At 44.0% G+C, this 27,158-nt stretch overlaps 1 protein-coding gene across 3 annotated transcripts in view; it reads right to left on the reverse strand.

The window, feature by feature from the left end:
- Positions 1–27,158, reverse strand: part of LOC117245762 (uncharacterized) — a 78,231-nt gene that overhangs the window by 50,896 nt on the left and 177 nt on the right. Inside the window, exons 2-3 of one of the 3 annotated variants that reach the window (XM_078173456.1) lie at positions 26,800–26,919; positions 4,035–4,142 (exon numbers count right to left, since the gene is read on the reverse strand). Coding sequence is in view for 1 of the 3 variants with exons in the window: in XM_078173455.1 (XP_078029581.1) it covers positions 2,143–3,987 (1,845 nt within the window). In the remaining 2 variants the exon portion in view is untranslated. Of the gene's footprint in view, positions 1–193; positions 4,143–26,230; positions 26,329–26,799; positions 26,920–27,158 lie in introns of those variants that run through there. The other 2 variants (XM_078173455.1, XR_013492472.1) reach the window with 2 other exon arrangements.

Raw genomic sequence — 27,158 nt, forward strand, 5'->3', positions numbered from 1 at the left:
ATCGGGAAGTCTGAGTCAGCTGCTGTGACTCGACACTGGGGAGCATGCTGTGAATTCAGATCTAGAAGGGAGACGTCCTGTGATGGATCTTTAGAGTTCATTACGATCTGAATAAGACCAGTGTGTGGAACCTTTGTCCGGCGGGACGGTAAGACTCTGAGTGAAGGACTCAAGAGCAAATAGTGGGCGCGCATTGGGTGTATTATTAAGGGAGACGTCCTATACACTCATTAAAAAACAGACCCGACCAACCAAATTCAAGATGGTTCAGAGCCAGGGACAAGAGATCCTAGCTGAAATCTCTGACAGAGCCGGTTTTTGAAATGAAACTGAAATGTTGTCTAAGAGCACTTTTTGGTGGCAAGGAGTCGCAGGAGTGATATAGGCCATCACAGCCTGGACCCTTGGCCGTATAGCTTAGGCAGCTATACAAATGTTCTCTGTGTATGCAGTGCTCTTAGATGCAATGTATTGAGCCTGTTTTTATTTTATGTTACTGTATTTTATTATTATCACTATCATTCTCAATTTCTATTTCCCTTTTTAATTGACTTTTTATTGTTTTAAATTGTGTCTTGTTGCTTTTAATGTCTCTGTAAAGCACTTTGAATTACGTTGTGTTGAATTGTGCTATACAAATAAACTTGCCTCGCCTTGCCTTGCCTTAGCTAGCAAACAGGTGGTTACTGTAGGTGTATGTGGTAGCTGTCAATTTTAACAACAATATTTATACATGAAGTTAACTAAAGAGAACACTGTCAATTGTAGTCACTGAAATGGTTTGAGCCAAATGAAAGAGAATGGTTTAGTTACAACTTTAATATCAAGAAAAAAAAACACAAGTTTACAGTTTATTGTAGCCTGTTTTTGGCCTGCGTGTCTTTTCACTGAATGGATAGTTAGCCAGCTAGTTAAAAAACATTGTACAGCTCACTCTATAGCTTAGGGACTTTTTAGATGATCATACCACTGTCTTTTTTTGTTAAATAAACAAACAACAAACATATATATGTATATATATATATATATATATATATATATATTTACAGCAGTGGAAGTCTGCATATTGGTAGAGGAATCTGGCTTTAATGTGGCTTTTCCATTTATTCATCGGTACCAGCAGATTCAGAAGTTCGTCATGAAGATGAGACCAGACATGAGCACAGGACCATGATGCAAGTGATGTTTCCAAATATGTCTGCATGGTAGGTATCTCACTGTTAAACTTTAAAAGCTTACATTCAATGGAGTTTGATTAAAATCTAATAGCAAACAGGACTGAGAAACAAGAAATTAACTTTGTCATTTACAATTCCTTCAAATGAAAGTGATGTGACAAACGTTTTTGACTTCAGATCATGAATACTTGATATTCTGTATTGTACTAATTTAAGATTTTGTGAAGGAGGAGGGAGTATACAAAGCAAACACAATTTCTGCTTTGTTGTTTTAAAGAGTGAATTGTTGTCAAAGAAAGATAAAGTCAACCGTCTGCCAGTCTATATACATTTTGTGAGCATTTTGTACATGATCACACAGTCCGAAATGACCAGCAAATGAGTAAAATGTGGGTATTTGTAATTATAAATCAAATAAAACATCCATATAAAACAGAACTTTTTATATTTTCTAAAATGATGCAAGCAACATACATAGCTTTTAGGGGAATCAATGCAGAAGCTTTAGATGCTTATTCAGATTGCATGGTTATATGACTTCATGTACATATAAATTGCATTGTCCCACATGTAGTTGCTGACAGAAAAACTGCAGCTTTAAAGGACAAAGCAAATCAATATCAAATAAAACAAAAGTAGATAATTAAATGGATACGATATGCAGGAAGACCTTGTTCCCCCTTGACAACGTCCTGTCCTGGCCTTCATAAGAATCAGTCTGGTCTTGGTTTGGGTTAGTGTCAAGCTCACTGTCTTGGTCTTTGTTCATGTTAGGGTTGGTCTTGGTCTCTTCTTGGCCTCAGTTGTTATTTGGTTCAGTTTCATCCTGGCCTTTATCAGAATCAGTCATGGTTGGTATCTGTGTCGACTTTGTCGTGGTCTGTATTTGTGTTGATCTTATGTTGGTCTCGGTTGGTATCAGTCAGTGTTGTCCTTTTTATTTTTGCTGGTGTCAGTGTCGGTATCATTTTAGTCTTGGTCTCTTATTATCAGTCTCAGTGATGTCATGGCTGGGACTGGAACACTGGAGGTCAATAGGTGGACTTGGGAGGAGTATCTCTCCTCTGTCGACTGTAGCCATGATGTCTGCTTTTTCCCTCATGGTTATCAGGGGCTGAACTCGTTGCCTCCAGCCTGGCTTGGCCTCAGATTTCTCTGCCTCAATAAGCATGTCAATGAACTCACGAGCGTAGAGAGGATTCGGCTTCAGTACTATCTCTTTAAGTCTGTTCAGACTCTTGTTATAGCGCGCTATCAGTGCCTCCACCTCAGCCTGCACGGGTTGATATTCATGCATCAGTTTTTCAGTCAATGTTTGATAACATTTCTTAATATCTTTTGCGTTTCTGTACTTCTTTTTACGTTCTTTCACTGTTGTTACTTTCTTAACTTCCTCACTCTCCCATTTGTACCTCTGATTAATATGTTCATCCCAGCAACATTTCCCTGGGCACTTTGTGCAGCGTCCATCTGATCCTATTGCTTTGCAGTGTCTTTTGTCTCCTGCATTATTGGATCTTCTACAGGGAGAGTGACAGGTGAAATGACACTGCTTACAGGTGTTGAGGTAAATTCCACTACCAGTAATGTCTACTTGAATAGCCTCTAGGGAGCTGGATTCAGACTCAAAATTCTTATATTTGCACATCTCTTCCTCATGCTTTTTAAGTGTTTCAGCCTTCTCTGTTATCTCATCTAGCTTGGCTAACCCAACCTTAACCTGTTTCTGCAAATTGTCAACTGCCTTCTCAAGCCTCTGTCTTTCTCTGAGGACCTCTTTTGTCATGGTCAAGCTTTTGGTGTCCATGACATCCAGAACGACAAAGAATGTCCTCATGCTATTTGTCCCCATGTTCCAAAACATCTGATCAAAGCTTTCATCTCCGTTTTCATCATCCTCACTCATGCCACCTTCTGCAGATGATTTGCTGTCTGTAAACAACGCTGAATTATTGAATTTGAAGTGAATTGGTAGCCCATCTTTTCTTTCAGGACATGGGATGCCTGAAGCACTGATTGCCTCAAGAACTGGTGGTTTCTGGCCGTCTGCAAACGTCACCAGAACCTGGATGTTTTCTGCAATATCTTTGCCAAAGATTGAGAGCACAGATTCAAACGCAAATTTCTGTGATGGTGTTAGTTGTGTTAAAGCAGCCTGAGCTACAATACAAACAGCATCAATTTCACTGATCCCAAGCTCAGCAGAGAAGAGATTATGGAGCTGTTCTGTGATCTCTCTGTCTCTTTCTATGCCTCTTGTATCTCCAAACCCTGGAATGTCAACAACGGTCAGTGAGTGCTCTATTTTAAACCCCTCCTGGTGGTTGAGTTTGTGCACAGTGACGTCAGAAGTCTGGCTGTGAGCTTGTGATTTTGACTGACCCTCATCAACTAACTTAACACGAAATGAATCCTCCCATTCAACACCCAGAATGTAATTGATCATCCCATTGATGAGAGTTGATGTCCCAGCACCAGTTGTTCCAAGAACCATAATGGTGCGATTTAGTTTAGTGGACTCTTCCCCAAAACTGAATTTCTTGCACCCACTAACACTGATTTGCTCTTCTTTCAAGGGAACTTTATAAACAGGCAGAGACCCTGTCTGGAGTTTTAGCAGTGTGCTTTTTTCTTTAACAGTATCAGCAAGCCATTTAATGCACACTCGCGTCTTTGAATTCCAATAATTTGGTGGTGAAATAACAGGTGGTGACCTAATGTAAGTCTTGGTTCGCTGTGTTTCTTCAGCACCATTTGATTTTGATCTGGAACAGACTGACTTAAAACCTGACCTTACTCTGGACTGCATGATTGTGAAGGGAAGTAATTATGTCTACTGTAATAATCACTTGGTACCGCTCCTAAGAAGAAGTGCCTCGAATGACTCTTTGTAGTCAAAGAAGATCTTCCATCTTGCTGAAGGGTGAAGGCGTCTGTTATTGTGAAGTGCTCTCTGGTCTGAACCTGTATTGAAATACAATAAATTAAAAATACACATAACTCACACTTGCAGCTACAGTGACAGTGTACCACTCTGTGCTGTTACTGCTTGTATCATGATTATACAACAGCTTTTCTAGTGATGGAGGGTAAAATTAACTACTTCTTGCAATGCCAAGTAACTTTTTATGCCTCTGCTCCAGTGAAAGCTGTGGCTGAAGGCATTATGTTTTCAGGCTGTCCGTCTCATTCTCGTGAACACAATATTTTAGGAACACTCGAAGGGAATTCTTAAAATTCGTCCACTTGGACTCATCGATGAACTGATTAGATTTTGGTCTTCAAGGTCACTGTGACCTCATGAAATGTAATCTTGGCCATTTGTTCTTGTTTCACAGAGGCACACAACCACAAGGCAGTAATTCATTTTTGTCTTGCGATAGCAAGTTGTTATTATCTCATCTTTTACATGGATAGATTATCAAGCACAATTGTCATTAGTTGGCTTTAGCAATTCCCTTTGAAATTTTGAAACTGTTACGCCTTCTGGCCTCATTGCCCGCCTGGTCCATATCATAGGTATCCCAGTATGCTTTGGACAGCAAATCAGTCACCTCCCATAAACAACTGGTGCTTCACAAAGTCAAGGATCCTTCCTTGGTAGGAAGGATCCTTCCAAGCCGTTTTATCAAGATCACTTCATTTAAAAAAATAATAAAGATTTGGCAGTGGACGCAGTGGAAAGTGTAAATTATAAGGTTTCTGTCAATATGTTTTTTTTTATTCTTGTGTAATAAAAATGCCAGGAGATATTAATCTGTATAATTGACATATTAAGCAAAATTCCGCCGAGCTCCATTGGCAAATTTTGTGCAAAGAATTGTGGGTACTTCATGCCCACTAAGGATGCACACATGTATCTTTAAAAGTTCTCTGAAGTAAGGACAGAATTTGAAGGATCCTTGACATTGGAATAGTCCTTCAGCAAGATTCAGTGACGTAGCCTCTGTAAAATTCAGCCATTTAAGGATCCTTCCTTGACTTTGAGTAGCACCTAAATGAATGGTAGCAAATTTTGTCACCAGGGCTGCTGCACCCTGAGTGGTCAACTATGTGTCTCAGAGAACACTGCATTAATAAACATCATACCTCAGATTCTGTTGATGTTCAGCTAACAGCAGAGTGAAGTTAACAATTGAGTTTTGTAGAAGTAGAATTTTGCAAGAGTGTGAATCTGTTTAGCAGCTGTGGTGCAGAGTTAAAAAAAAAAAACTGCTGGAGATAAAATTTTGTGCTGACATATTGCGGTAAGCGAGTTGTGTCATTTCCGGTGTTTCTGTGACAGTGTCTCTGTACTGCTCTGGTGAATTCCACTAGCCTGCTTTCTGCTTTCTCACTTGAGTTGCTTTAACGTTGCTTTAACGTCTACTCCAAGTCTTAACACACACTGGTTCTGTTTAAGCACTTATAGCTCTCCTCCTTTCTACGACTTTCTCGCTAATCTCTTAGCTGTTGTTTGCACGTTACTAGCCTTGGTAGCTACATTAGCTATACAGTTAGCGATGGCTTCTCCCTCTGCTCTTTCTTGCTCGGTGTGCCAAATGTTCAGTTATGCCTCTGCCTCCTTTAGCGACAGTGGTAATTGTAATAAGTGTAGCTTATTTGCTGCGTTGGAGGCGAGGCTTAGTGAATTAGAAGCGTGGCTCCGCACCATGGAAAACCATTCAGTAGCTGCGGTAGTTAGCCAGCCCCCTGTAGCCAGTGCGGAGCCACATAGCATAGCCTTAGCCTCTGCTAGCTGTCCTCCGGTAACTCCCGTTCAGCTGGGAGGTTGGGTTACGGTTCGCCAGAGGCACAGCTCCAAGCCGAAGCCCATGGCTCACCACCAGTCTGTTCACGTTTCCAACCGCTTTTCCCCACTCAGCGACACACCCGCTGAGGATAAAACTCTGGTATCCCTAGGGCCAGAGCGGGCGACACTGAATCAAATTTAAAACTGCTGGCTAAAGCTAAACGTAGATTCAGTAAGATTGTTATTCACGTCGGCGGCAATGACACCTGCTTACGCCAATCGGAGGTCACTAAAATTAATATTGCCTCGGTGTGTGAATATGCAAAAACGATGTCGGACTCCGTAGTTTTCTCTGGACCCCTCCCAAATCTGACCAGTGATGACATGTTTAGCCGCATGTCATCATTTAACCGCTGGCTGTCCAGGTGGTGTCCAACAAACAATGTGGGTTTCGTTAATCATTGGCAAACTTTCTGGGGAAAACCTGGTCTTATTAGGAGAGACGGCATTCATCCCACTTTGGATGGAGCTGCTCTCATTTCTAGGAACCTGGCAAATTTTATTAGTAATTCAAATCCCTGACAACCCAGAGTTGAGATCAGGACTCAGAGACGCAGTCCTCCACGCCTCTCTGAGCCTCTAGTTCAGTTACTGTAGTGTAAGATTTAATCTTAAATCAGATGAAAGTATTAAACTGCATAAGTTGATTAAGAGTGAAGTTCATATAACCATATTTCATGTTACAAGTTCTTATAAAACTGCTTGTTATGCATCCATGTGTGATAAAAACAATGCTACACAAGTTTATGTATTCACAACACAAGGTTATGCATTTATATTGAAGAGCACACATACACCACACCATGTATTGTTTAATAATAACACACACACACACTCTTTAATGTTTGTATTGCATGACACACATTCTAAGCTCACATTGTTTGAAAGTACAGGGGACTGTATAGACAAAGTCCCCAGATTTCATATGTTTTTAAAAATAAAGTGAATGCAGGCCCAAATCTAAGGGTGGAGAATTTGGGAAATTCCAGGCCTAAAGTGAAAGTGATTACACCATTAGAAACAGGCCCGTTCGGGATTGGACAAAAGGAAAAAGCTCGCCACCAATAGATTTGGGTCTAAGTGGGAAGGATTAACAAAAAGAGGTGGAGATTCTGTCAAACCTCCACCAGCATATAAGAGAGCGCACTGAGAGCCAGTCTTCAGTCGTGCTCCGGAGCCTGACTCAATGAGTTGTATGTGTTGTTGCTTGTGAACACATTAAACTCGATGGCACCTGATTCTACTCGACTCCAGTGTTTCTCTAAGTGTTTGCCAACTGAACCTAAGGTACTAAATCAACATCAGAGGACGATCTGCAGGAGAAGTAGGAGACGAGGTCGGGTGCCATCTGGCCCACTTCCAGGCACCGATTTTCGCTTCTACAACTGGCGAGCCAGCCAGGAGAGAGAGGAAAGGTCAGAGCCGGAGACCGGAGCACTGGGCTGCACGCCAGACATACAGGTGGCCACCAAAATAAGGTAAGCAGAGCTTTTTTCTGCCTAAATCGGGTGTGTCTGGGGTGCAGTGCTGGGGCTGCCCAGGTCAAAGGTATTTGGCAAATTTCCCTTTTCTAAAGAACCTAATTGTGGTGTGCTGATTGATTAAGGAACTAATTAAGGGCATAATTAGGCCCGTTTCCACTGAAGAAGTTCCTGGTACTATTTGGGGGGCAGGAACTACTACAGGAACGTCCTCGCGTTTGGCCCTCTCAACCGCCATGTCTCCACTGAGAGAGCGGAGTAGGAGGAAGGTTCCTGTAAAGTTACAGGCTCTGGATGTGACGTAATCGTTGCGTGACCATTTTGACCAGGGTGACGTAGGGACTCCATTAGCCAATAGCGGTGTCTGTAATAACTCACTAAATGGCCCGTGAAAAATATATTTTTTCCAGTGGATGTCTTAGTTACAACGTGATTGAGCTAACTGGAGTAGTTTCATGTCGTATCTGACAACGGGAGGTTTTTAACAGATGACATCCTGATGTTAGCTTTGCTGCTGCTGTTAGCTGTCCCTGTCAGCAGATGCTTTCTAGACATCGTGATTTCCCAAAACTGAATACATACCACACATAGCAACACAAAACTGCTTTGCTAGCTCAATCATGTTGTAACTAAGATATCCGCTGGAAAGAATATTTTTTTCATGGGCCATTTAGTGAGTTTTTTTTACATGGCGGCGAAAGCTATATGAACGAGCTAACCCTCGTCTGCTGAGTTTTAAAAATGCCGGCTATTTTGTTGCTTTCTGTTGTCGTCACATCCCTCCTTGAGTATATCCAATCAGCACCAAGTAATCCCCAAGCCCCAGCCAGGAGTTTCTCGGGGCCGTTCTGAGTACCTACCCTGAGGCAGGGACTTGTTTAGCCCCTGTAAAAGTTCCGGAACTCTGCCCTTCGGGGGTGGTTCCTGCGGTGGAGACACGCACCAACGGCCCCGGCCCCGTAAAATTACCCCAAAGTTCCTGCAGTGGAAATGGGCCTATTTAGATACAACCAACATCATTGGAGACGGTCGAGTCTGGTGCAATAAGTGTGATCTTGGAGCAGAAAGAGTGTATGTGTGAGTGTGGAATGTATGGTAACCAAGGTAACAAGAGATAGTTAGAGTATTTAAAGTATTAAGAAGACAAGCAAAAATAAGAAGTGGACAAGTGTAAAAGAAACCTGTAAGAGTTATACAGGGAAGAGAAAAAAATGGTAAAAGAGAAAAGAAACAGAGTAAATAAAGAGAAAAGAGATCAGCGAAGCATATCCGTGGTTACCGCTGCCTATCTTACTGGCGCCCCTTTAAGCCTGTAGAGGCGGGGGCGTTGTGTCAGACGGCAGGTCTGCATGGGCGGAATGCCAAGCAACTAAAAGAGAAAATAAAGAGTTAAATACATGAGAGCATTTCTGTGGATACCGCTGTCAACCTTGCCAAAATTCCTTTAAGTTTGAAAGAGCAGGAGTGAAAGGTAGGGAGGACAGGACTGAACGGGCAGAATGCCAAAGAGTTAAATATTAAAAGAGAACAGTAAGCAGATCGATCAGTGTATAAAGCTGTAACATATCTAAGTGTGATATATAAAACTGTTGTGAATTCTAAGTGTAACATATGAAATTGTTGTAAATACAGTAAAGTGTAATATAAAGATGTGAATAGTAGTTGTAAATATAGCAAAGTGTCGGATAAAGAGTAAATGTACAAAGACTGGTAAATTACCAGACGACTGACCTAACAGACATAAGGAGGGGGTGAGGCATAGAGAAAGAAGAAAAAGACCTAACCAATAAATCAAATACATAAGCTCCACTGCTGTAATAAACTTTAATGAGGCGAGATCAGAGAGAAAAGAAGAAGGGATAAAGGAGTATCTAAAATAGATGGAAGTGGGAGATGACAGTGGGGATGAGATCATAGAAGAACACTGTAGTACAGAGGGTCCAGTAGAATACAGAGGGATACGCACACACTTTTGGCTGGAAAGAACCTACATAGATAAGGAGGGGACTGAGCGTTGGCAGGACGAGCAAAACATTAAACAGAAACTCTGGCAAATTACTAAATTCATCAACTTGGAAAAAAGTAAAAGAATGGGAAGAGATTTTGTGTAGATTGTGGGTCCCTTATTCACTAAATCCTCTATTACAGAGCTTGTGTGATAATTATAAAAACGGACCAGTAGCTTCACTTCCTCTACACCAGATAAGTATACGAGGCCAAGACGGAGTGAGATACCCTCCACGGCTGCAAACTGTTGTTGTGCCCAGGAAAGTTGAGTGGGAAACAGGTAAATTTGGGTGTTTAACCCAGGTGCCCCAAGGGGACAGGTCACACAAATTGGAGTACAACCCATACAGAGAAAAGAAATATAAAATTGCCATAACAGTAGGGAAAATCATAGTACTAATATGCACGAAAGAGACAGACGAACTGCCAGAGATCCCAAGAACCAGTGAAGTGAAACAGGGCTTCATGGGAGCCAATCAGGAAAAAATGGAAAAAAGGGTTTTGACCCCTGTGGAGATAGTAATGAGACAACACCCGAGTCGGGTGAAACGCATCCAACGTTGTGTGGCAAATTGGCACAAAAGAATATCAGGAAAGAATCGTTGGCCTATGGAGGGTACTTTCAATCAAGCATGCTGTGATGAGGTAGAGTCAGAACTGAGGCACATTGAAGCCAAAGACACAAAAGCTAGCTACAAGTTAAAAACAAAAGAGCCAAAGAAAGGGAAGTGTTGGGATGGTTTAAACAAGTGGGGGCAAGAATAATGGTGCAGCTGGAGGAGAAGGAAAAAGAACATCAGGATCAGGAAAAGGTGACGCCTACAGCTCCTGTGGTGCCTACAGCACCACCCCTACCTATACCACCACCACCCCCATATCCACAAGAGCCAACACAGCCAATAATAGGACAATATCCACTAAGGAACGCAAAAGCCATGGAGATGGAGGGTCAATTACAAGGGAAATTCACAGTGTCCTTAACTAAAAACACTAAGCAAGAGATCAAGAAAAAGAAACAGCAGGAACCACGGAAAAAGCTACCACTGGAATCAGCGCCTCCCTCAGAGACAGACAGTACTGACGGATCGTCGGATGACGACGGGGATACGGAAGCCACTGACTTTGAATTATACACCAAGACGCGTAATGGCAAGAAGGGAAGACATGCTGAGCAATCAATCGACCAGGAGATGGCAGGCCTCGCCAGTGCGGAAGGCACGCCCCCTAGAGAGAGGCAAGCACACGAAAGGAAAGAGAAGCTGAGGCGACTGAAGGAGGACGGATACGAGTCCTTCCATTCCAGCTACGCGAGCCTCCCTATGAAAAGTCTGCTCACCATTCAAGCTGCTCGAGCCTCCTCTTTGGAGAATCCAAGTCCCCCACTGCAACATCACGAAGGAATGAGGAGGAGGGGCCAGTGTCACAATCCAGACCCCTGAGTGCTATAGGGGAATGACAGTGGCGAGAATGGTTTGAATGGGAGGCGGAGCGCCACCGAAGGTGCCAGGAGAAAGAGCGTCAGGGAACGGCCATCATCGACCCCACACCTCACCCAAGTCAGAAAATGAGAAATGAATCATCCAATGGATGCGGGGGTCCTGGGGAAGGTGCCTCAGGGGGAGCTTCACCAAAGAGCACTCAAGACTTACAGTTACTTCAAGAACTGGAGGGAGCTGCCCAGAGGGCTGAGGATAAGGTACGGCGTATGACACAGGAGTTGGACAAATTGGAGGAGCGGCTGGAGGAGCATAAGGCTTCTCAGCAGAGACAGAGGGAACCCCAGGTTAGCCCCACAACAGAGCACATCACTCTAACACTCCAAGGCACTATGGAGACCGACAGAGCATGGTCAGAGGAAGCACAGGCTACTGACAAAGGGCAGAAAATAGAAGAAGCCAAAACCGAGCTGGCATGACACTAAGAAATGGGAAATCAGTAGGAGGTGACCTACTGCTGGACCTGTCAGATGAAGAGACAGAAAGTTCCATGTGCCCCATTATAACCAAAACTGGTGGAAGAACACAGTACGAGCCCTGGCCCTTCATGGACATGATAGGCCTGGCAGAGCGTCTACCAGTGCTCACAGATGGAGCCGACAAATGGATCATGGCTTTAGAAGAAACCACAGCTGGTATACAGTTGGCAGTAGGAGATATCAAAGCTATACTCACCTATGTGGCAGGAAAACAAACCACCAAGGAGATATTTACAGATGCTGGCTTAAGTACAGCCATTGGCACCAATGCAAATGACGGGGTGAATTTCAGAGGCTACCATTCCCGGGTGTGGCAGCAACTGAGAGCACACTACCCAGCAAAGAGAGATCCGTCCAAACTGGAGGGAGAAACCATGGGGGAAGATGAATGTCCCTCCAAGTTCCTACACAGCTTCCAGAAAAGGTGGAAGGAAGAGACAGGGGAAGCATGGAATGCTAATAAAACAACTCAGAGTTTGTTCAAAATGATGGTTAAAAAAGCCATGCCAGAAGATGTGCAGCAACGTCTAGAGGGGGTGGTAGGATTGATGAAGATGGACTGGCCACTGTTTTCAGAGCATATTGTCCATCATGTGAAGCTCTACAGAAAAGACAAAAAGAAAATGGAAGAGGATAGCAAACAGCTAGCCAACAAGCTGACACAGCTACAGTTGGGAGAGCTGAGTAAGCTGGTTAAAAAAGAAAAAGAGAAAGAAAAAACTAAAGTTCAGGCCCCCATGGTAATGGCAAACCAAGCAACTCCCCAGGCCGTCCAGCCCCAAGCGCCTCCACAGCCAACCCCCACAGACCCAAACACAGCAGGAAATGACAATTCTGCTAATACCACGCATCATCATTATTATTACCAGCAGCAGGCACCAAGAGGAGGAGGCAATCAGCGGCCCCCAAGAGGGCGGGGCAGAGGTGGAACCAGAGGAGATACAACGTTTAGGGGAGGCTGGAAGGGGGGCCGAAACTACATACCAGGAAACCAGCATGTGTTCCAGCAAACCGCGCCCAACCAGCAACCAGGCCCGCCAGACATGGGTACAGGTTATCCAGGAGCCAATCCAGCTCCACATGATAACCTGTGCTGGGGGTGTGGTCAACCAGGCCATATACGGGCCCACTGCCCTAGTAATCCATGGGACGGTCCAGCACAAAACTGGCCCAACACGGAGCGGACACGCCCTTGGTAGGGGTGCCCAGAGAAGCCTGAGGGGGAACTAATGTCACCAGCAATATCACTGCGGTCACAAGATGAACCAATCATACCTGTTGTCATTCACGATCATGAATACCCTTTCATGGTGGACACAGGTGCCACATACTCGTGCATTGGAAAAGAAGGTTCCAGGTTCCCCCTCTCCATGTCATCTATAAAAACAACAGGCTTCTCTGGGAAATCACAAGTCATACCACTGACGGAACCCGTTCCAGTGCTCATTGCAGGCAAAGTTATATGCGTGCCCTTGCTATATTCAGCCCATACCCCAGTAAACCTATTAGGGAGAGACATTTTATGCCCACTAAAAGCAAAAATCATGTGCACCCAAGATGGACTGTACTTGGATTTCCCTGACGAACCCCCACAACACATGATGCCACAGCTTCCCCAGGACACGACAGAAAAACAGCAAGCACTCGCCTACTGGCTCCAGCTGACACCAGAAGAGTCACACCTCAAACAGGCATGGACTGATTGGGAGGTGTGGATTCAACTTCACTATGACACAGCACATACCCCCACTTTGCCACTGCACTGCACGCTCATGTATGACAAAGATCTGACTCATGTAGATTACCAGGAATGTTGGGATGCAGTATTAAACAAAAAACCATGTCTAGTCACAAGTGAAGACATGTTTTTGGGACCAGAAGGCATGGCAGCGGCTGTCCGCCTTCCAGAGGAATTGTCTGGGTGGTTCCAGGTACCAAATTCCACACCATATATCACACTGTTAGTGGCAGAAGGCTATGAGTCTTATCATCTTGGTCCTATGGTCAAGCGTGCCCTGCAGGTGCAAGAGTGGGTACCTACAAAGAATAAGTACATTCATATTTCAAAAGATAAACAGTTTATCAGAATCTCAGTCAAAGTAGGTGATGAAGCAATAGCAGATAAGGTAATGGTAGATGGAAACACACCCACACACGGTAGTTGCTGCAGAACATAGGGAAATGCTAAACCAGGTCCCGCCCCAGCTGTGGACAGCCCATAAGACCGATGTGGGATTAATAAAATCAGCTCAACCTGTTCACATTAAACTAAAGCCACACGTTAACCTACCATATCAGAAACAGTATCCTCTTAAGCAGCATGCCATTGATGGTATCAGACCAACAATTAAGGGTCTGGTGGAAGCAGGAGTCTTTGTTAAAATTAAGAGCCCCTGCAACACACCCATTTTTCCCATCAGGAAACCAAATTCAACAGACTACTGTTTAGTTCATGATTTGAGAGCAGTTAATGCCGTTATAGACGGCGAAGTACCACTCGTTCCAGACCCACACACACTGTTATCAAACATCCCACCAGACACCCAGTGGTACACAGTGATTGATTTGTGTTCAGTCTTCTTCAGTGTACCACTGCATCCAGATTCACAATATCTGTTTGCCTTTACATACGAAAATCAGCAATATACGTACTCGAGGCTCCCACAGGGGCTCTCGGAGTCCCCGTCGATCTTTAACCGCGTGCTGACACAAGACTTAGCAAGTTTGAACGTACCAAGCACAGTCTTGCAGTACGTGGACGATCTGTTGATCTGTAGCCCCACAAAAGAACAATGTGAAAAAGACTCCATTGCCGTGTTCACAGCTCTAGCACAGGGAGGGCACAAGGTCAACAAAGATAAGCTGCAGTTCTGTCAACAGTCTGTAGAGTACTTGGGCAGACAGTTGAGTGGGGATAAAAGATGTATTGCACCATCTCAGTTAGAGGCAGTGATCAAGGCCCCTCAACCGCAAACGGTGGGCCAGATGTTATCTTTTTTGGGCATGACAGGCTACAGCAGGCCGTGGATTTGTGACTATGCCATCAAAACTGCTCCACTCAGGGCTCTGATAAGGGCAGCAGGTCAAACCAATAACACAGCACAGTTGGTGTGGACAGAGGATGCAGAAGGAGCGTTCCAAGCTCTAAAAATAGACATGCAATCCGCTCCAGCATTGGGGACTCCTAATTATGCTAAACCTTTTCATTTTTATGTAGCTGAAAGATCAGGCTTTGCTTGTGCTGTGCTTATGCAAGACACACCCACAGGAAAGCAACCTTTAGCTTATTACAGCACCAAGCTAGACAACATTGAAGCTGGGCTGCCGCCCTGCTATCAGGGGCTAGCTGCAGCTGTATTTGCATTTCAGAAGGCATCATCGCTTACCATGGGACATCCTGTGACGTTGTATACTTCCCATCAACTTCATGCGCTATTAACAAGTCCACGATTTGTTTTAACACAAGCCAGACGCACGGGCTATGAGGTAATCCTATCAGCCCCTGAACTTAACATTCAGCGCTGTACTACCATTAACCCCGCCACCAAGCTGGTGTTACCAACTGAAGGTACGCCACATGACTGTATTCATGATACAGACAAATTTATGCGTGCTAGAGAAGATTTACACAACCAACCAATCCCAGCTGATCTCACATTGTTTATTGATGGGTCATGCTTCCGTGATGCCACCGGTACCCATGCTGGCTATGGCATTGTTCAACTTGACAACGACGATCAGAATTTTGTCGCATTGCAATCATGTAAGCTCTCTCAGCCTTGCTCAGCCCAACTCGCAGAAATAAAAGCCCTAACAGCAGCATGTAAAATAGCAGAAGGAAAGTCACTAAATGTGTACACAGACTCAGCATATGCCTATGGCGTGTGCCATGTTCATGCTAACATATGGAAACAACGAGGGTTTCGCAGAGCCGACGGCACTCCTGTCACTCATGGAGAAGCCATCCTTGAACTACTGGAAGCCATGCTTCTTCCCACGGCTCTAGCAGTCATCAAATGTCCAGCCCATCAAAAAACAGATTCCTTGGTAACCAAAGGGAGTAATCTTGCTGATGAAGCAGCTAAACAGGCAGCAATAGGTGCAGTAATGGCATCCATATTGACCATACAAGACTGTGAATCTCTCACCTCCCTGCCCTCGCTTAAGGCCGCTCAAAATAGAGTAGATGAGGCGGAGAAACGCCTATGGGTAAAACGAGGAGCTATAAGAAACATGCGACCCGGTCCACTGCATGGAGTCTGGCTAGACGCTCATGGTCATTTTGTACTACCAACCTTACTGTTAAGACATGCAATAATTTGGGCGCATGGTAGTGACCATTGCGCAAGTGGGGAGATACTACGAAAATTGCAAGCAGTATGGTGGTCACCATTCATGGCAGCTACAGTAGATAGAGTACTAAGCGAATGCGACACTTGCGCCCAATACAACATTAGGAAAGTTTTCACAGCCCCATTGGCACATATACCACCCCCAGATGGTCCGTTCAGACATCTCATGTTGGACTACATAGACATGGGACCACAGTCGAGAGTAAGGGGAATGAGATATATCTTGGTGGTCATATGTAGATATAGCAGGTGGGTGGAGGCAAAAGCCACTGCAAAATCAGACCACAGAACAGTTGCAGAATTTTTGTGTCAAGAAGCCTTCCCAAGATTTGGGATGCCGGATACCATATCATCAGACAATGGTAGCCATTTTGTGTCCAATGTCATACAAGAGACACTGAAACAATTGGGAATTAAACAAAAGTTTGGCTGCGTTTACCATCCCCAATCACAGGGAGCAGTAGAGAGGGCGAATGGTATTTTGAAAACCAAAATAGCTAAGATAGTGGCAGATAGTGGAAACAAGCTTAATTGGGTGGATGCTTTACCGCTTGCACTAATGTCTATGCGCTCACAAGCCAACAGAGTCACGCATCTAACATTGCATGAAATGCTTATGGGCCGGCCCATGCCAATACCACATTTGAGAGGTCCCTATGAAGGGCCCTCGCTGGAACAGTTGCAAGGTGAAATGTTTGACTATTTACAAAGTCTGACTCGTATCCACAGGGCTGTGTTCCAGCAGGTGAAAGGTGCCACCGAGGACAGAGGGGTCGACATCCCAGCAGACCTCCAAAAAATACGTCCTGGAGAGCGGGTATATGTCATGGTGTTCAAAAGAAAGTGGGACCAGCCACGAAGGGAAGGTCCATACAAGGTCATATTAGCCACACCAACAGCCTTGAAAGTTGAAGGTAAGGACGTTTGGTTCCATCTTAACCACTGCTGCAGAGCTAACCCACAAGTCCCAGTCCCAGTGGGGCCAACTGTACCTCGGCCTAGAGCCAGACAGAGAGCAGCTCCCCCAGATCCACAAGGGGACGGCGAGGCCGCCCCAAGGGAAGCAGAGGGTCGTCCAGAAGAGGAAGGCGATGCCTCCCCGCAGGAACAGGGGACCAGGAGGTCAGCACGCTTGGTGCGCAGGCGGGACCGGGGCAGAGTTCGGAGTGACAGCAGTGGGTCGCTGCCAGAGAGGTTGTCATCAGAGAGTACCTCGGAGGGAGGCTCTCCGTCCACAGTGGCTGGCGATGAACCTCATGAGTCGTCATCTGATGGCCGCGGGGACGGTGATGAGGGCCCAAGCACAGAAAGAGCAGAGAGAGCAGAGGGAGCAGAGGCAGAAGGAGGAGAAAGAGAAGAAGGCAGCAGCTCAGAAAGCAGTACCCCAGAAAGCAGCAGCTCAGGAACAGGCGAGGCTAGAGACCCAGAGGAGTCAGACACAGACACAGGCAACGCAGACAGAGGAGACACAGACGCAGAAGAAGGACCAGCCCCTTAGTAGACCAGGCCAGGGAAGGCCAGAAGGCCTAGGCAGAACGGGGGGAGGAATTAAAGTGGGAGTAATAGCCGCAGTATTACTAACCCTATTGCTCATCCTGGCAGGAGTGAAACAAAGTGAAGGAGCAGAGCAGGGTGGACAAGGCCAGGAGCAAGTAGGCGAGTGTGCAGTGGCGCTAGGGACCATAGCCGCCAAGCAGGGCAAGATACCATACAGAGAGAGAGTTTCACTAACCTACTATAAATCGCATGCTTACGATGACATATTGGTGGAGGGTTCAGGAGGCATTAGGTTGCATGGCCGGTCCATAGGACCACGCTGTAGCGCAGAGGGAAGGGTGACAGCAAGAGTTTGGTGTGACAAGAGAGGTTGTGCCGACATAAACACAGAACACACCATACCAATAAAAGTAGCCCGCCAATGGCTCCAGTTAGATCCAGTGCCCCAAAGAAAACCAAGAGACGTGCTGATGCAGAGAGTGGAGTTAATAAGAACAGCCACTTGGAAGTCTAACACGTTCTATCAATGGCTAGAATACTCTGCTAAACAAGTAACCAATAATACATGTATAGCATGTCATAGGAGGATGGGCCTACCCAGGGTCAGGCCTCTCCCAGACATAGATAAGTGCTGGGAGCATGATAAATATTTTGCTGCATGCACTATGTAGATGGCAGCAGGATTTAAAAAATGGACTAATACGTCTACGATTTGCCCAGAAAGTTTTCAAAATGCCTCTGATCAAATTCAACAGGAGTTCCACGTACCTCTGGTAGTGCATCTGGCACAAGACCTTGTATTCACATTTTGTGTGGCACGCGGAAATAATATAGAACACTGGTTAAACAATGCTACTACTACTAACACTTCCCAGGAGGCAGAGAGGCTGATCTAATGCAGATATGAAGCTGTCATAGGGAATGTGTCCTCAACAGCGGGTACGATGCGGCTCTCAGGGGTGCAGAAGGTATGTAATACAACTCAAGAAGCCAAAATCCAATGCCACCAGGTGGCCAATGGTGGAAACGATTCCATAGTTCTGGGGCGCAACTATAACACCACCGCTTGGATTTATATATTTAACTTAACAAATGGTACAGCCCTGTTGGCAGATATATTTTGGGTGTGTGAAAACGATCTTCAAGTGAAAACTGTATTGCCAGCTAACTGGACTGGAATCTGTGCTCCAGTAATGTTAACAGGACAAGTTACAATAATAAGTCTAAACAGCAGTCGCACTAACGATACTACAAACAGACAGCGTAGATCAGCTAGCACTTCAACGCACCCCTGGAAGGGAGATGCCAACATATACATTACATACAATCAGGTACTGTACGGGAAAACCAGGCTATATCAGAGAGCGAAATATCATGGGCCAGAGGATGGGGTTCCGTGCCCCTTGGTGGGTACTTTACAAATGCACTGTACGTGGAACGTAACAGTCGCTGGGCGAATTATTTGTGGTATAATCAGCAAAGATTTGTAAATTGGACCATAGAAGCTTTACAAGGAGTAAGTGAGCAACTGCATGCCACATCTGTAATGACGGTACAAAACAGGTTTATTATCAAGACAATGCTTGCCCAAGACCAAGGGGTCTGTGATGTGATAGGAGAAGACTGTTGTACTGTCATCCCCATGCATACAGGGGAAGAGGACAACTTAACTTGGGCTTTAGAGAACATCGTCGGTTAAGAGACCAACATGTGCAGCATTCCAATTGGAACACTAAGGTTTCCTCAATTTGGGATTGGTTAGCAGCACTATCCCCAGAGAAGATTTTGCGAATGACAGGAGTGCTGTTGGGACTTGTTGTGTTGGCCCTTCTTGTGATATCCTACTGTGTTCTTCCCCTGGTGCGACTTGTAATGAAAAAAACTATGGCAAGTGTCACAGGACAGTTTGTAATAATAGACCAAAGTCCACGGCCTATGGCATACACAGAGTCGTATGAAGACATGAGTGGCTCCCAAGGAAAGGTTCCTAAGGATCAAGGCCAGCTCACAGGGCGAAATAAGGGAAATCAATATGAGATAATGCCACGAGGCATGGCATTGGAAACTGTCCAATATGATCAGAAACCCAGGCCAGTTGAGGGAGATTATGAGGAGATCATGTAAAGCCCCTGACACACTTGCTGTCACCAGACCCCTACTAATGCTTAACCACTAACACGTAGATCCTGCTTGCATGGCTTATGTACAAAATTAAGTATTGGAGGGAGAGGCATAACATTAACATTAATAGGGAAAGTGCACTAAAAAATGTCCTTTACAATCTTAAGATAGGAACAGAAAATGGCTGAGAATTGGAGAACCCCGTATCCATACCAGCAGAGCCAGGGGGGCCAGCCTGGGTTCCAGTACCAACAGCAGGGGCCGGGAGGGCCGAGCCAGCCTCCCCAGCTGTATCCTCTACCTCCACCTTCACATATCACGCAGGGCTACCCGGTCCAATGGCCAGCCGTCCTGCACCAATCTGCACCCCCGGAGGAGGCACCCCGATGGAAGGACGTGGACGCTCCAACCAGATGACGTTGGCGCAACTCTACGCTCCGGCCCTGGCCCAACCTCCCTCCAAAGACCTGCTTCGCTTCTTATTGCAAGGGCCCGAGGTCCCCAGCCACAGTGGGGCCCAACAGGAACCACCCGCCAGTACCTCCAACTCGGGAGGTCAGGTCCAGGCGGGTCCTAGTCGGGAAGTAAATTGGGGGAATGTGAATCCAGGCCTGCAGTCTTCCCAGTACCTGATGCAGGCCGCATTAAAAGTCCAGACACCTACCACTGTGCAGGCACCACCTCAAGGGGGAAACTTTCAGCACAATGCCCGTGCTGACATGCTGCCATTATGCTCCCCTGATCGCCCAGTTACTCGCCCACCAGCCCACTGCCTGCAGTCCCATTCTCAGAGGCGAACTTGGAAGTCCACTATGAGGGCCACCTGTCGGTGCAGGCCCTATCAGAAGAGACCCGGGACATCTTGGAGCAGGAGTATGGAGTGTGCCCTTAGATAGTAGAAGGCCACCTCTGGAGCCTGCCCGATGGGGAGCCAACCCTGAAAAGGCATCTTGACGTGGTGAAAAACCTACGCACACTGCTCCATCCTGTCCCCCATGGACCTTTCCGCCGAATTGTGCGCAGTTACGTATGGAATTGAAATTGATAACCTAAAAGTCTTTCCACAGAATTCCTCGCTATCGGATCATTATCCGATTAGTTTTGATTTCTTTTTACCTGATTACACACCACTCAGCAACAGTTACTATACTAGATGTTTATCAGATAGTGCTGTCGCAAAATTCAAGGAAAAGATTACTCCGTCGTTAAATTCAATACCAAGTCCCTCAGTAACAGAGATTTCCTGTACCGACTTTGATCATTTTGTCGATAGCGCCATAGGCTCGCTGCGAACAACACTTGGCTCTGTAGCTCCTCTTAAAAAGAAGTTAAAAAAGCAAAGAAAGTTCGCTCCTTGGTATAACTCTCAAACCCGTAAGTTAAAACAAATATCGCGAAAATTTGAAAGGAATTGGCGATTGACCAAACTGGAAGAATCTCGTTTAATCTGGACAGACAGTCTCAAAACTTATAAGAGGGGCCTCCGCAATGCCAGAGCAAACTATTACTCAGCATTAATAGAAGAAAACAAGAACAACCCCAGGTTTCTTTTCAGCACTGTAGCCAGGCTGACTGAGAGTCAAAGCTCTATTGAGCCTTGTATTCCTTTAGCCCTTAGCAGTAATGATTTTATGAGCTTTTTTAATGACAAAATTCTAACTATTAGAGGCAAAATTCATGACCTCTTGTCCTCAGATAGTACCTATCTAACCTCAAACACAGCTGTAAGACCTAATATATATTTAGATTGCTTCTCCCCAATTTCTCTTCAAGAATTGACAGCAGTCTTCATCTAAATCATCAACGTGTCTCTTAGACCCCATCCCAACTAGGCTACTTAAGGAGGTCTTTCCTTTAGTTAACACTCATATATTAGATATGATCAATATATCCTTATTAACAGGCTATATACCACAGTCTTTTAAGGTAGCTGTAATTAAACCTCTACTAAAAAAGCCCACCCTGGATCCAGAGGTGTTAGCCAACTATAGACCAATATCTAATCTTCCCTTTATGTCAAAGATCCTTGAGAAAGTAGTCGCAGACCAGCTGTGTGATTTTCTCCATGATAATAATTTATTTGAGGAATTTCAGTCAGGATTTAGAGTGCATCATAGCACTGAGACAGCACTAGTTAAAATTACAAATGACCTTCTGATTGCTTCAGACAAAGGACTTGTCTCTGTTCTTGTTTTATTAGATCTTAGTGCGGCGTTTGACACAATTGACCATCAAATTCTACTGCAGAGACTGGATCACTTAATTGGCCTAAAAGGTTCTGCACTAAGCTGGTTTAAATCTTATTTATCTGATCGTTTTCAGTTTGTTGACGTTCATAATGAATCATCCTTACGTACCAAAGTTTGTTTTGGAGTTCCGCAAGGTTCTGTACTCGGACCAATCCTATTTACTCTATATGTGCTTCCTTTAGGTAACATCATTAGAAATCACTCTATAAATTTCCATTGTTATGCGGATGATACTCAGTTGTATTTATCGATGAAGCCAGAAGAAAGTAACAAATTAACTAAACTCCATAACTGCCTTAAAGACATAAAAACTTGGATGAGCACCAATTTCCTGATGTTAAATTCAGACAAAACTGAAGTTATTGTTCTTGGCCCCAAACAACTCAGAGACTTTTTATCTGATGACATAGTTTCTCTAGATGGCATTGCTCTGGCCTCTAGCACTACCGTAAGAAACCTCGGAGTAATATTTGATCAAGATTTGTCTTTTAATTCTCATTTAAAACAAACCTCACGGACTGCATTTTTTCATCTGCGTAATATTGCGAAAATTAGGCCTATCCTGACCCGAAAAGATGCAGAAAAATTGGTCCACGCTTTTGTTACCTCTAGGCTGGATTACTGTAACTCTCTATTATCAGGTAGCTCTAGTAAGTCCTTAAAAACTCTCCAGCTAATTCAGAATGCAGCAGCACGTGTACTAACAGGAACTAAGAAACAAGATCATATTTCTCCTGTTTTAGCTTCTCTGCACTGGCTCCCTGTAAAATCCAGAATTGAATTTAAAATTCTACTGTTAACTTATAAAGCTCTAAATGGTCAAGCTCCGTCATATCTTAGAGAGCTCATAGTGCCATATTATCCCACCAGAACACTGCGCTCTGAGAACGCAGGGTTACTCGTGGTCCCTAAAGTCTCCAAAAGTAGATCAGGAGCTGGAGCCTTCAGCTATCAGGCTCCTCTCCTGTGGAATCATCTTCCTGTTACGGTCCGGGAGGCAGACACCGTCTCCACATTTAAGACTAGACTTAAGACTTTCCTCTTTGATAAAGCTTATAGTTAGGGCTGGCTCAGGCTTGCCCTGTACCAGCCCCTAGTTAGGCTGACTTAGGCCTAGTCTGCCGGAGGACCCCCCTATAATACACCGGGCACCTTCTCTCCTTCTCTCTCGTATTCTATTACTGCATTTTGCTAACTCGGCCATTCTGGATGTCACTAACTCGGCTTCTTCTCCGGAGCCTTTGTGCTCCACTGTCTCTCAGATTAACTCATATCGCAGCGGTGCCTGGACAGTGTGACGTGTGTGGTTGTGCTGCTGCCGTGGTCCTGCCAGATGCCTCCTGCTGCTGCTGCCATCATTAGTCATTAGTCATACTTCTACTGTTATTATACACATATGACTATTGTCACACATGTATACTGCCAGATATTAATACATACTTTCAACATATTGTACCACAGTAGCCAGAACTATAACTATATTATTACTTTCAATAATGTTGTTGTAACCTACTGTCATTACCTGCATCTCTCTCTCTGTCTCTCTCTCTGTCTCATTGTGTCATGCGGATTACTGTTCATTTATTATGCTGATCTGTTCGGTACGACATCTACTGCATGTCTGTCCGTCCTGGAAGAGGGATCCCTCCTCAGTTGCTCTTCCTGAGGTTTCTACCGTTTTTTTTCCCCGTTAAAGGGTTTTTTTTGGGGGAGTTTTTCCTTATCCGCTGCGAGGGTCATAAGGACAGAGGGATGTTGTACGCTGTAAAGCACTGTGAGGCAAATTGTGATTTGTGATATTGGGCTTTATAAATAAAATTGATTGATTGATTGATTGAGTTACCCCCTGATACTGCGTAAGAGACTCTGCAGAATTCGCTATGGCTCCTATGTAATCAGGAAGGCTGAAAACAAGAAGCTGCAGACAGAACATATGAAGCTCATCGAACAAGAGACACGCAATCTGCGCAACCAAGTCCTGGAGCTGACCCAGGCTAGGGATGCCCTGCAGCAGGAGGTCGGAATGCTGAGGGACCAGATGGCATCCTACCGGCGCCTGCGGATGATGGGCACATCATATGTGCCTGATGGACAACAACCGGACAGCAATACTGGCTAAGACTGAGATGCATTTTGCCGATTGTGACCTATGTATAAGAATGCCATTATGAATGATTATGCATGCAGCAGAAAATAACAAGGGTTTTATATTCTAAATACTATACCATAATGCTTACTCGGTGCAATGATGCAGGGAAAAATCACTAAAGTTGATTTATGGTGATATCTACTGAACTTAGTTTAATGGTATGGGACTATGAAGTCCCAAAGGGGGGAATATATATATATTTTTCTCTCTTTGATTCAAGCATTAGATGGGACTGTGTAGCCCCAAAGGGGGGAATGTAGTGTAAGATTTAATCTTAAATCAGATAAAAGTATTAAACTGCATAAGTTGATTAAGAGTGAAGTTCATATAACCATATTTTATGTTACAAGTTCTTATAAAACTGCTTGTTATGCATCCATGTGTGATAAAAACAATGCTACACAAGTTTATGTATTCACAACACAAGGTTATGCATTTATATTGAAGAGCACACATACACCACACCATGTATTGTTTAATAATAGCACACACACACTCTTTAATGTTTGTATTGCATGACACACATTCTAAGCTCACATTGTTTGAAAGTACAGGGGACTGTATAGACAAAGTCCCCAGATTTTATATGTTTTTAAAAATAAAGTGAAAGCAGGCCCAAATCTAAGGGTGGAGAATTTGGGAAATTCCAGGCCTAAAGTGAAAGTGATTACACCATTAGAAACAGGCCCGTTCGGGATTGGACAAAAGGAAAAAGCTCGCCACCAATAGATTTGGGTCTAAGTGGGAAGGATTAACGAAAAGAGGTGGAGATTCTGTCAAACCTCCACCGGCATATAAGAGAGCACACTGAGAGCCAGTCTTCAGTCGTGCTCCGGAGCCTGACTCAATGAGTTGTATGTGTTGTTGCTTGTGAACACATTAAACTCGATGGCACCTGGTTCTACTCGACTCCAGTGTTTCTCTAAGTGTTTGCCAACTGAACCTAAGGTACTAAATCAACATCAGAGGACGATCTGCAGGAGAAGTAGGAGACGAGGTCGGGTGCCATCTGGCCCACTTCCAGGCACCGATTTTCGATTTTCATAGTTCTATACAAACGGTGTCTGTCCCCCGACCACCTAAATTATTTAAATCTAAAATTAAACAAAGAGGAGTTGTGCATAACAACCTCATAAAAATTAAAACCTCTTCTGTGACAGAAAGACAAACCAGGAGAATTAAATGCGGACTGTTAAATATCAGGTCTCTATCGTCTAAAGCAGTGTTAGTAAACAAATTAATATCAGATAATCATATTGATTTACTCAGTCTCACTGAAACCTGGCTGTGTCAAGATGAATATGTTAGTCTAAATGAATCCACTTCTCCAAGTCATAATAATACCCACATTCCTCAAGGCAGCGGCTGAGGAGGGGGAGTTGCAGCCATTTTTAACTCTAGTCTGTTAATCAGCCATTCAGTCATTTCAGAGGAAAGTCTGAAGTCTAGTCTTAAATGTGGAGACGGTGCTTGCCTCCCGGACCGTAACAGGAAGATGATTCCACAGGAGAGGAGCCTGATAGCTGAAGGCTCTAGCTCCTGATCTACTTTTGGAGACTTTAAGGACCACGAGTAACCCTGCGTTCTCAGAGCGCAGTGTTCTGGTGGGATAATATGGCACTATGAGCTCTCTAAGATATGATGGAGCTTGACCATTTAGAGCTTTATAAGTTAACAGTAGGATTTTAAATTCAATTCTGGATTTTACAGGGAGCCAGTGCAGAGAAGCTAAAACAGGAGAAATATGATCTCGTTTCTTAGTTCCTGTTAGTACACGTGCTGCTGCATTCTGAATTAGCTGTTTTTAAGGACTTACTAGAGCTACCTGATAATAGAGAGTTACAGTAATCCAGCCTAGAGGTAACAAAAGCGTGGACCAATTTTTCTGCATCTTTTCGGGTCAGGATAGGCCTAATTTTCGCAATATTATGCAGATGAAAAAATGCAGTCCATGAGGTTTGTTTTAAATGAGAATTAAAAGACAAATCTTGATCGAATATTACTCCGAGGTTTCTTACGGTAGTGCTAGAGGCCAGAGCAATGCCATCTAGAGAAACTATGTCATCAGATGAAGAGTCTCTGAGTTGTTTGGGGCCAAGAACAATAACTTCAGTTTTGTCTGAATTTAACATCAGGAAATTGGTGCTCATCCAAGTTTTTATGTCTTTAAGGCAGTTATGGAGTTTAGTTAATTGATTACTTTCTTCTGGCTTCATCGATAAATACAACTGAGTATCATCCGCATAACAATGGAAATTTATAGAGTGATTTCTAATAATGTTACATAAAGGAAGCATATATAGAGTAAATAGGATTGGTCCGAGCACAGAACCTTGCGGAACTCCAAAACAAACTTTGGTACGTAAGGATGATTCATTATGAACGTCAACAAACTGAAAACGATCAGATAAACCCACATCTAACCTTTACCTTATGAGTCATCTGATAGTGCAAATGATATCATTGTGGGGTTTAAATGTCCAAAGTCTGATGTTCCTTGATTATTTCAAGCTGCATGGAGTTACATCTAGAAAACAGGGCAGGACATCAGATTTTCTTCAGTTTATTTGTTTCTTTTTTGTAAGTTAATTCTTCGTTAAAAAACAGTGCTAAGTTAGCATGACTTAGACATCAGAGCTGCTGTTATAATTGACAAAAATGAGACAAATGTTTTTGTCTGCTTCTGTCTGAAAACAAAAAGCAATTGTTTTACACTTGAAATTGTGAAAACAATATATAGTTAAATTCACCACCGTTGTCATTGCAAGCTGCATATGTGCTGAGCTAGCATTAAAACTTGACAGGTGTAGCAACAGCAGCTATAGGTGGGATAAGCTATAGGTTTAGGGAACGTCACTTTTATGCTTTCACTTTAAGAATTTAACTCTGTCTTTCAGATCTTGAGAACCTGACTTTACACAGTATTATTTACACAAGGTTGACAGGCTTCCAAATGTTAATCTCTGATTATAATGTGTAATAATTTGTTTTCACTTACAGCTAGTTGTGTTGGATGGTCGAGCAGTTGATGGTCTTGAAGTGTAGAAGGAGGAAGTATGAATTAACTTCACTGTTAAGTCCAACAGCGTATGGACACACTGCCAGTTGTCAACTGCCTCTAAAGAAACAAATCATATTAGAAAATAATACTTTAATAATATTGATGCTGAGTTTGGAATAATGGACATGACATTTTGCCAAAGCCAAAAGGAATACACTTGAATAATACTTCTTTTGACATTAGGATCAACTGTGTAGGAGAGGATGTAAAAAAAACAAACTTCAGCCAAGTAGAATATTGTTAAACTTGTCTGAGATAGACGACAAAAATATAAATAATGATTTTCTTACATAAAC

This window comes from Epinephelus lanceolatus, chromosome 12, assembly GCF_041903045.1.
Source record: "Epinephelus lanceolatus isolate andai-2023 chromosome 12, ASM4190304v1, whole genome shotgun sequence".
NCBI classification, from domain to species: domain Eukaryota; kingdom Metazoa; phylum Chordata; class Actinopteri; order Perciformes; family Serranidae; genus Epinephelus; species Epinephelus lanceolatus.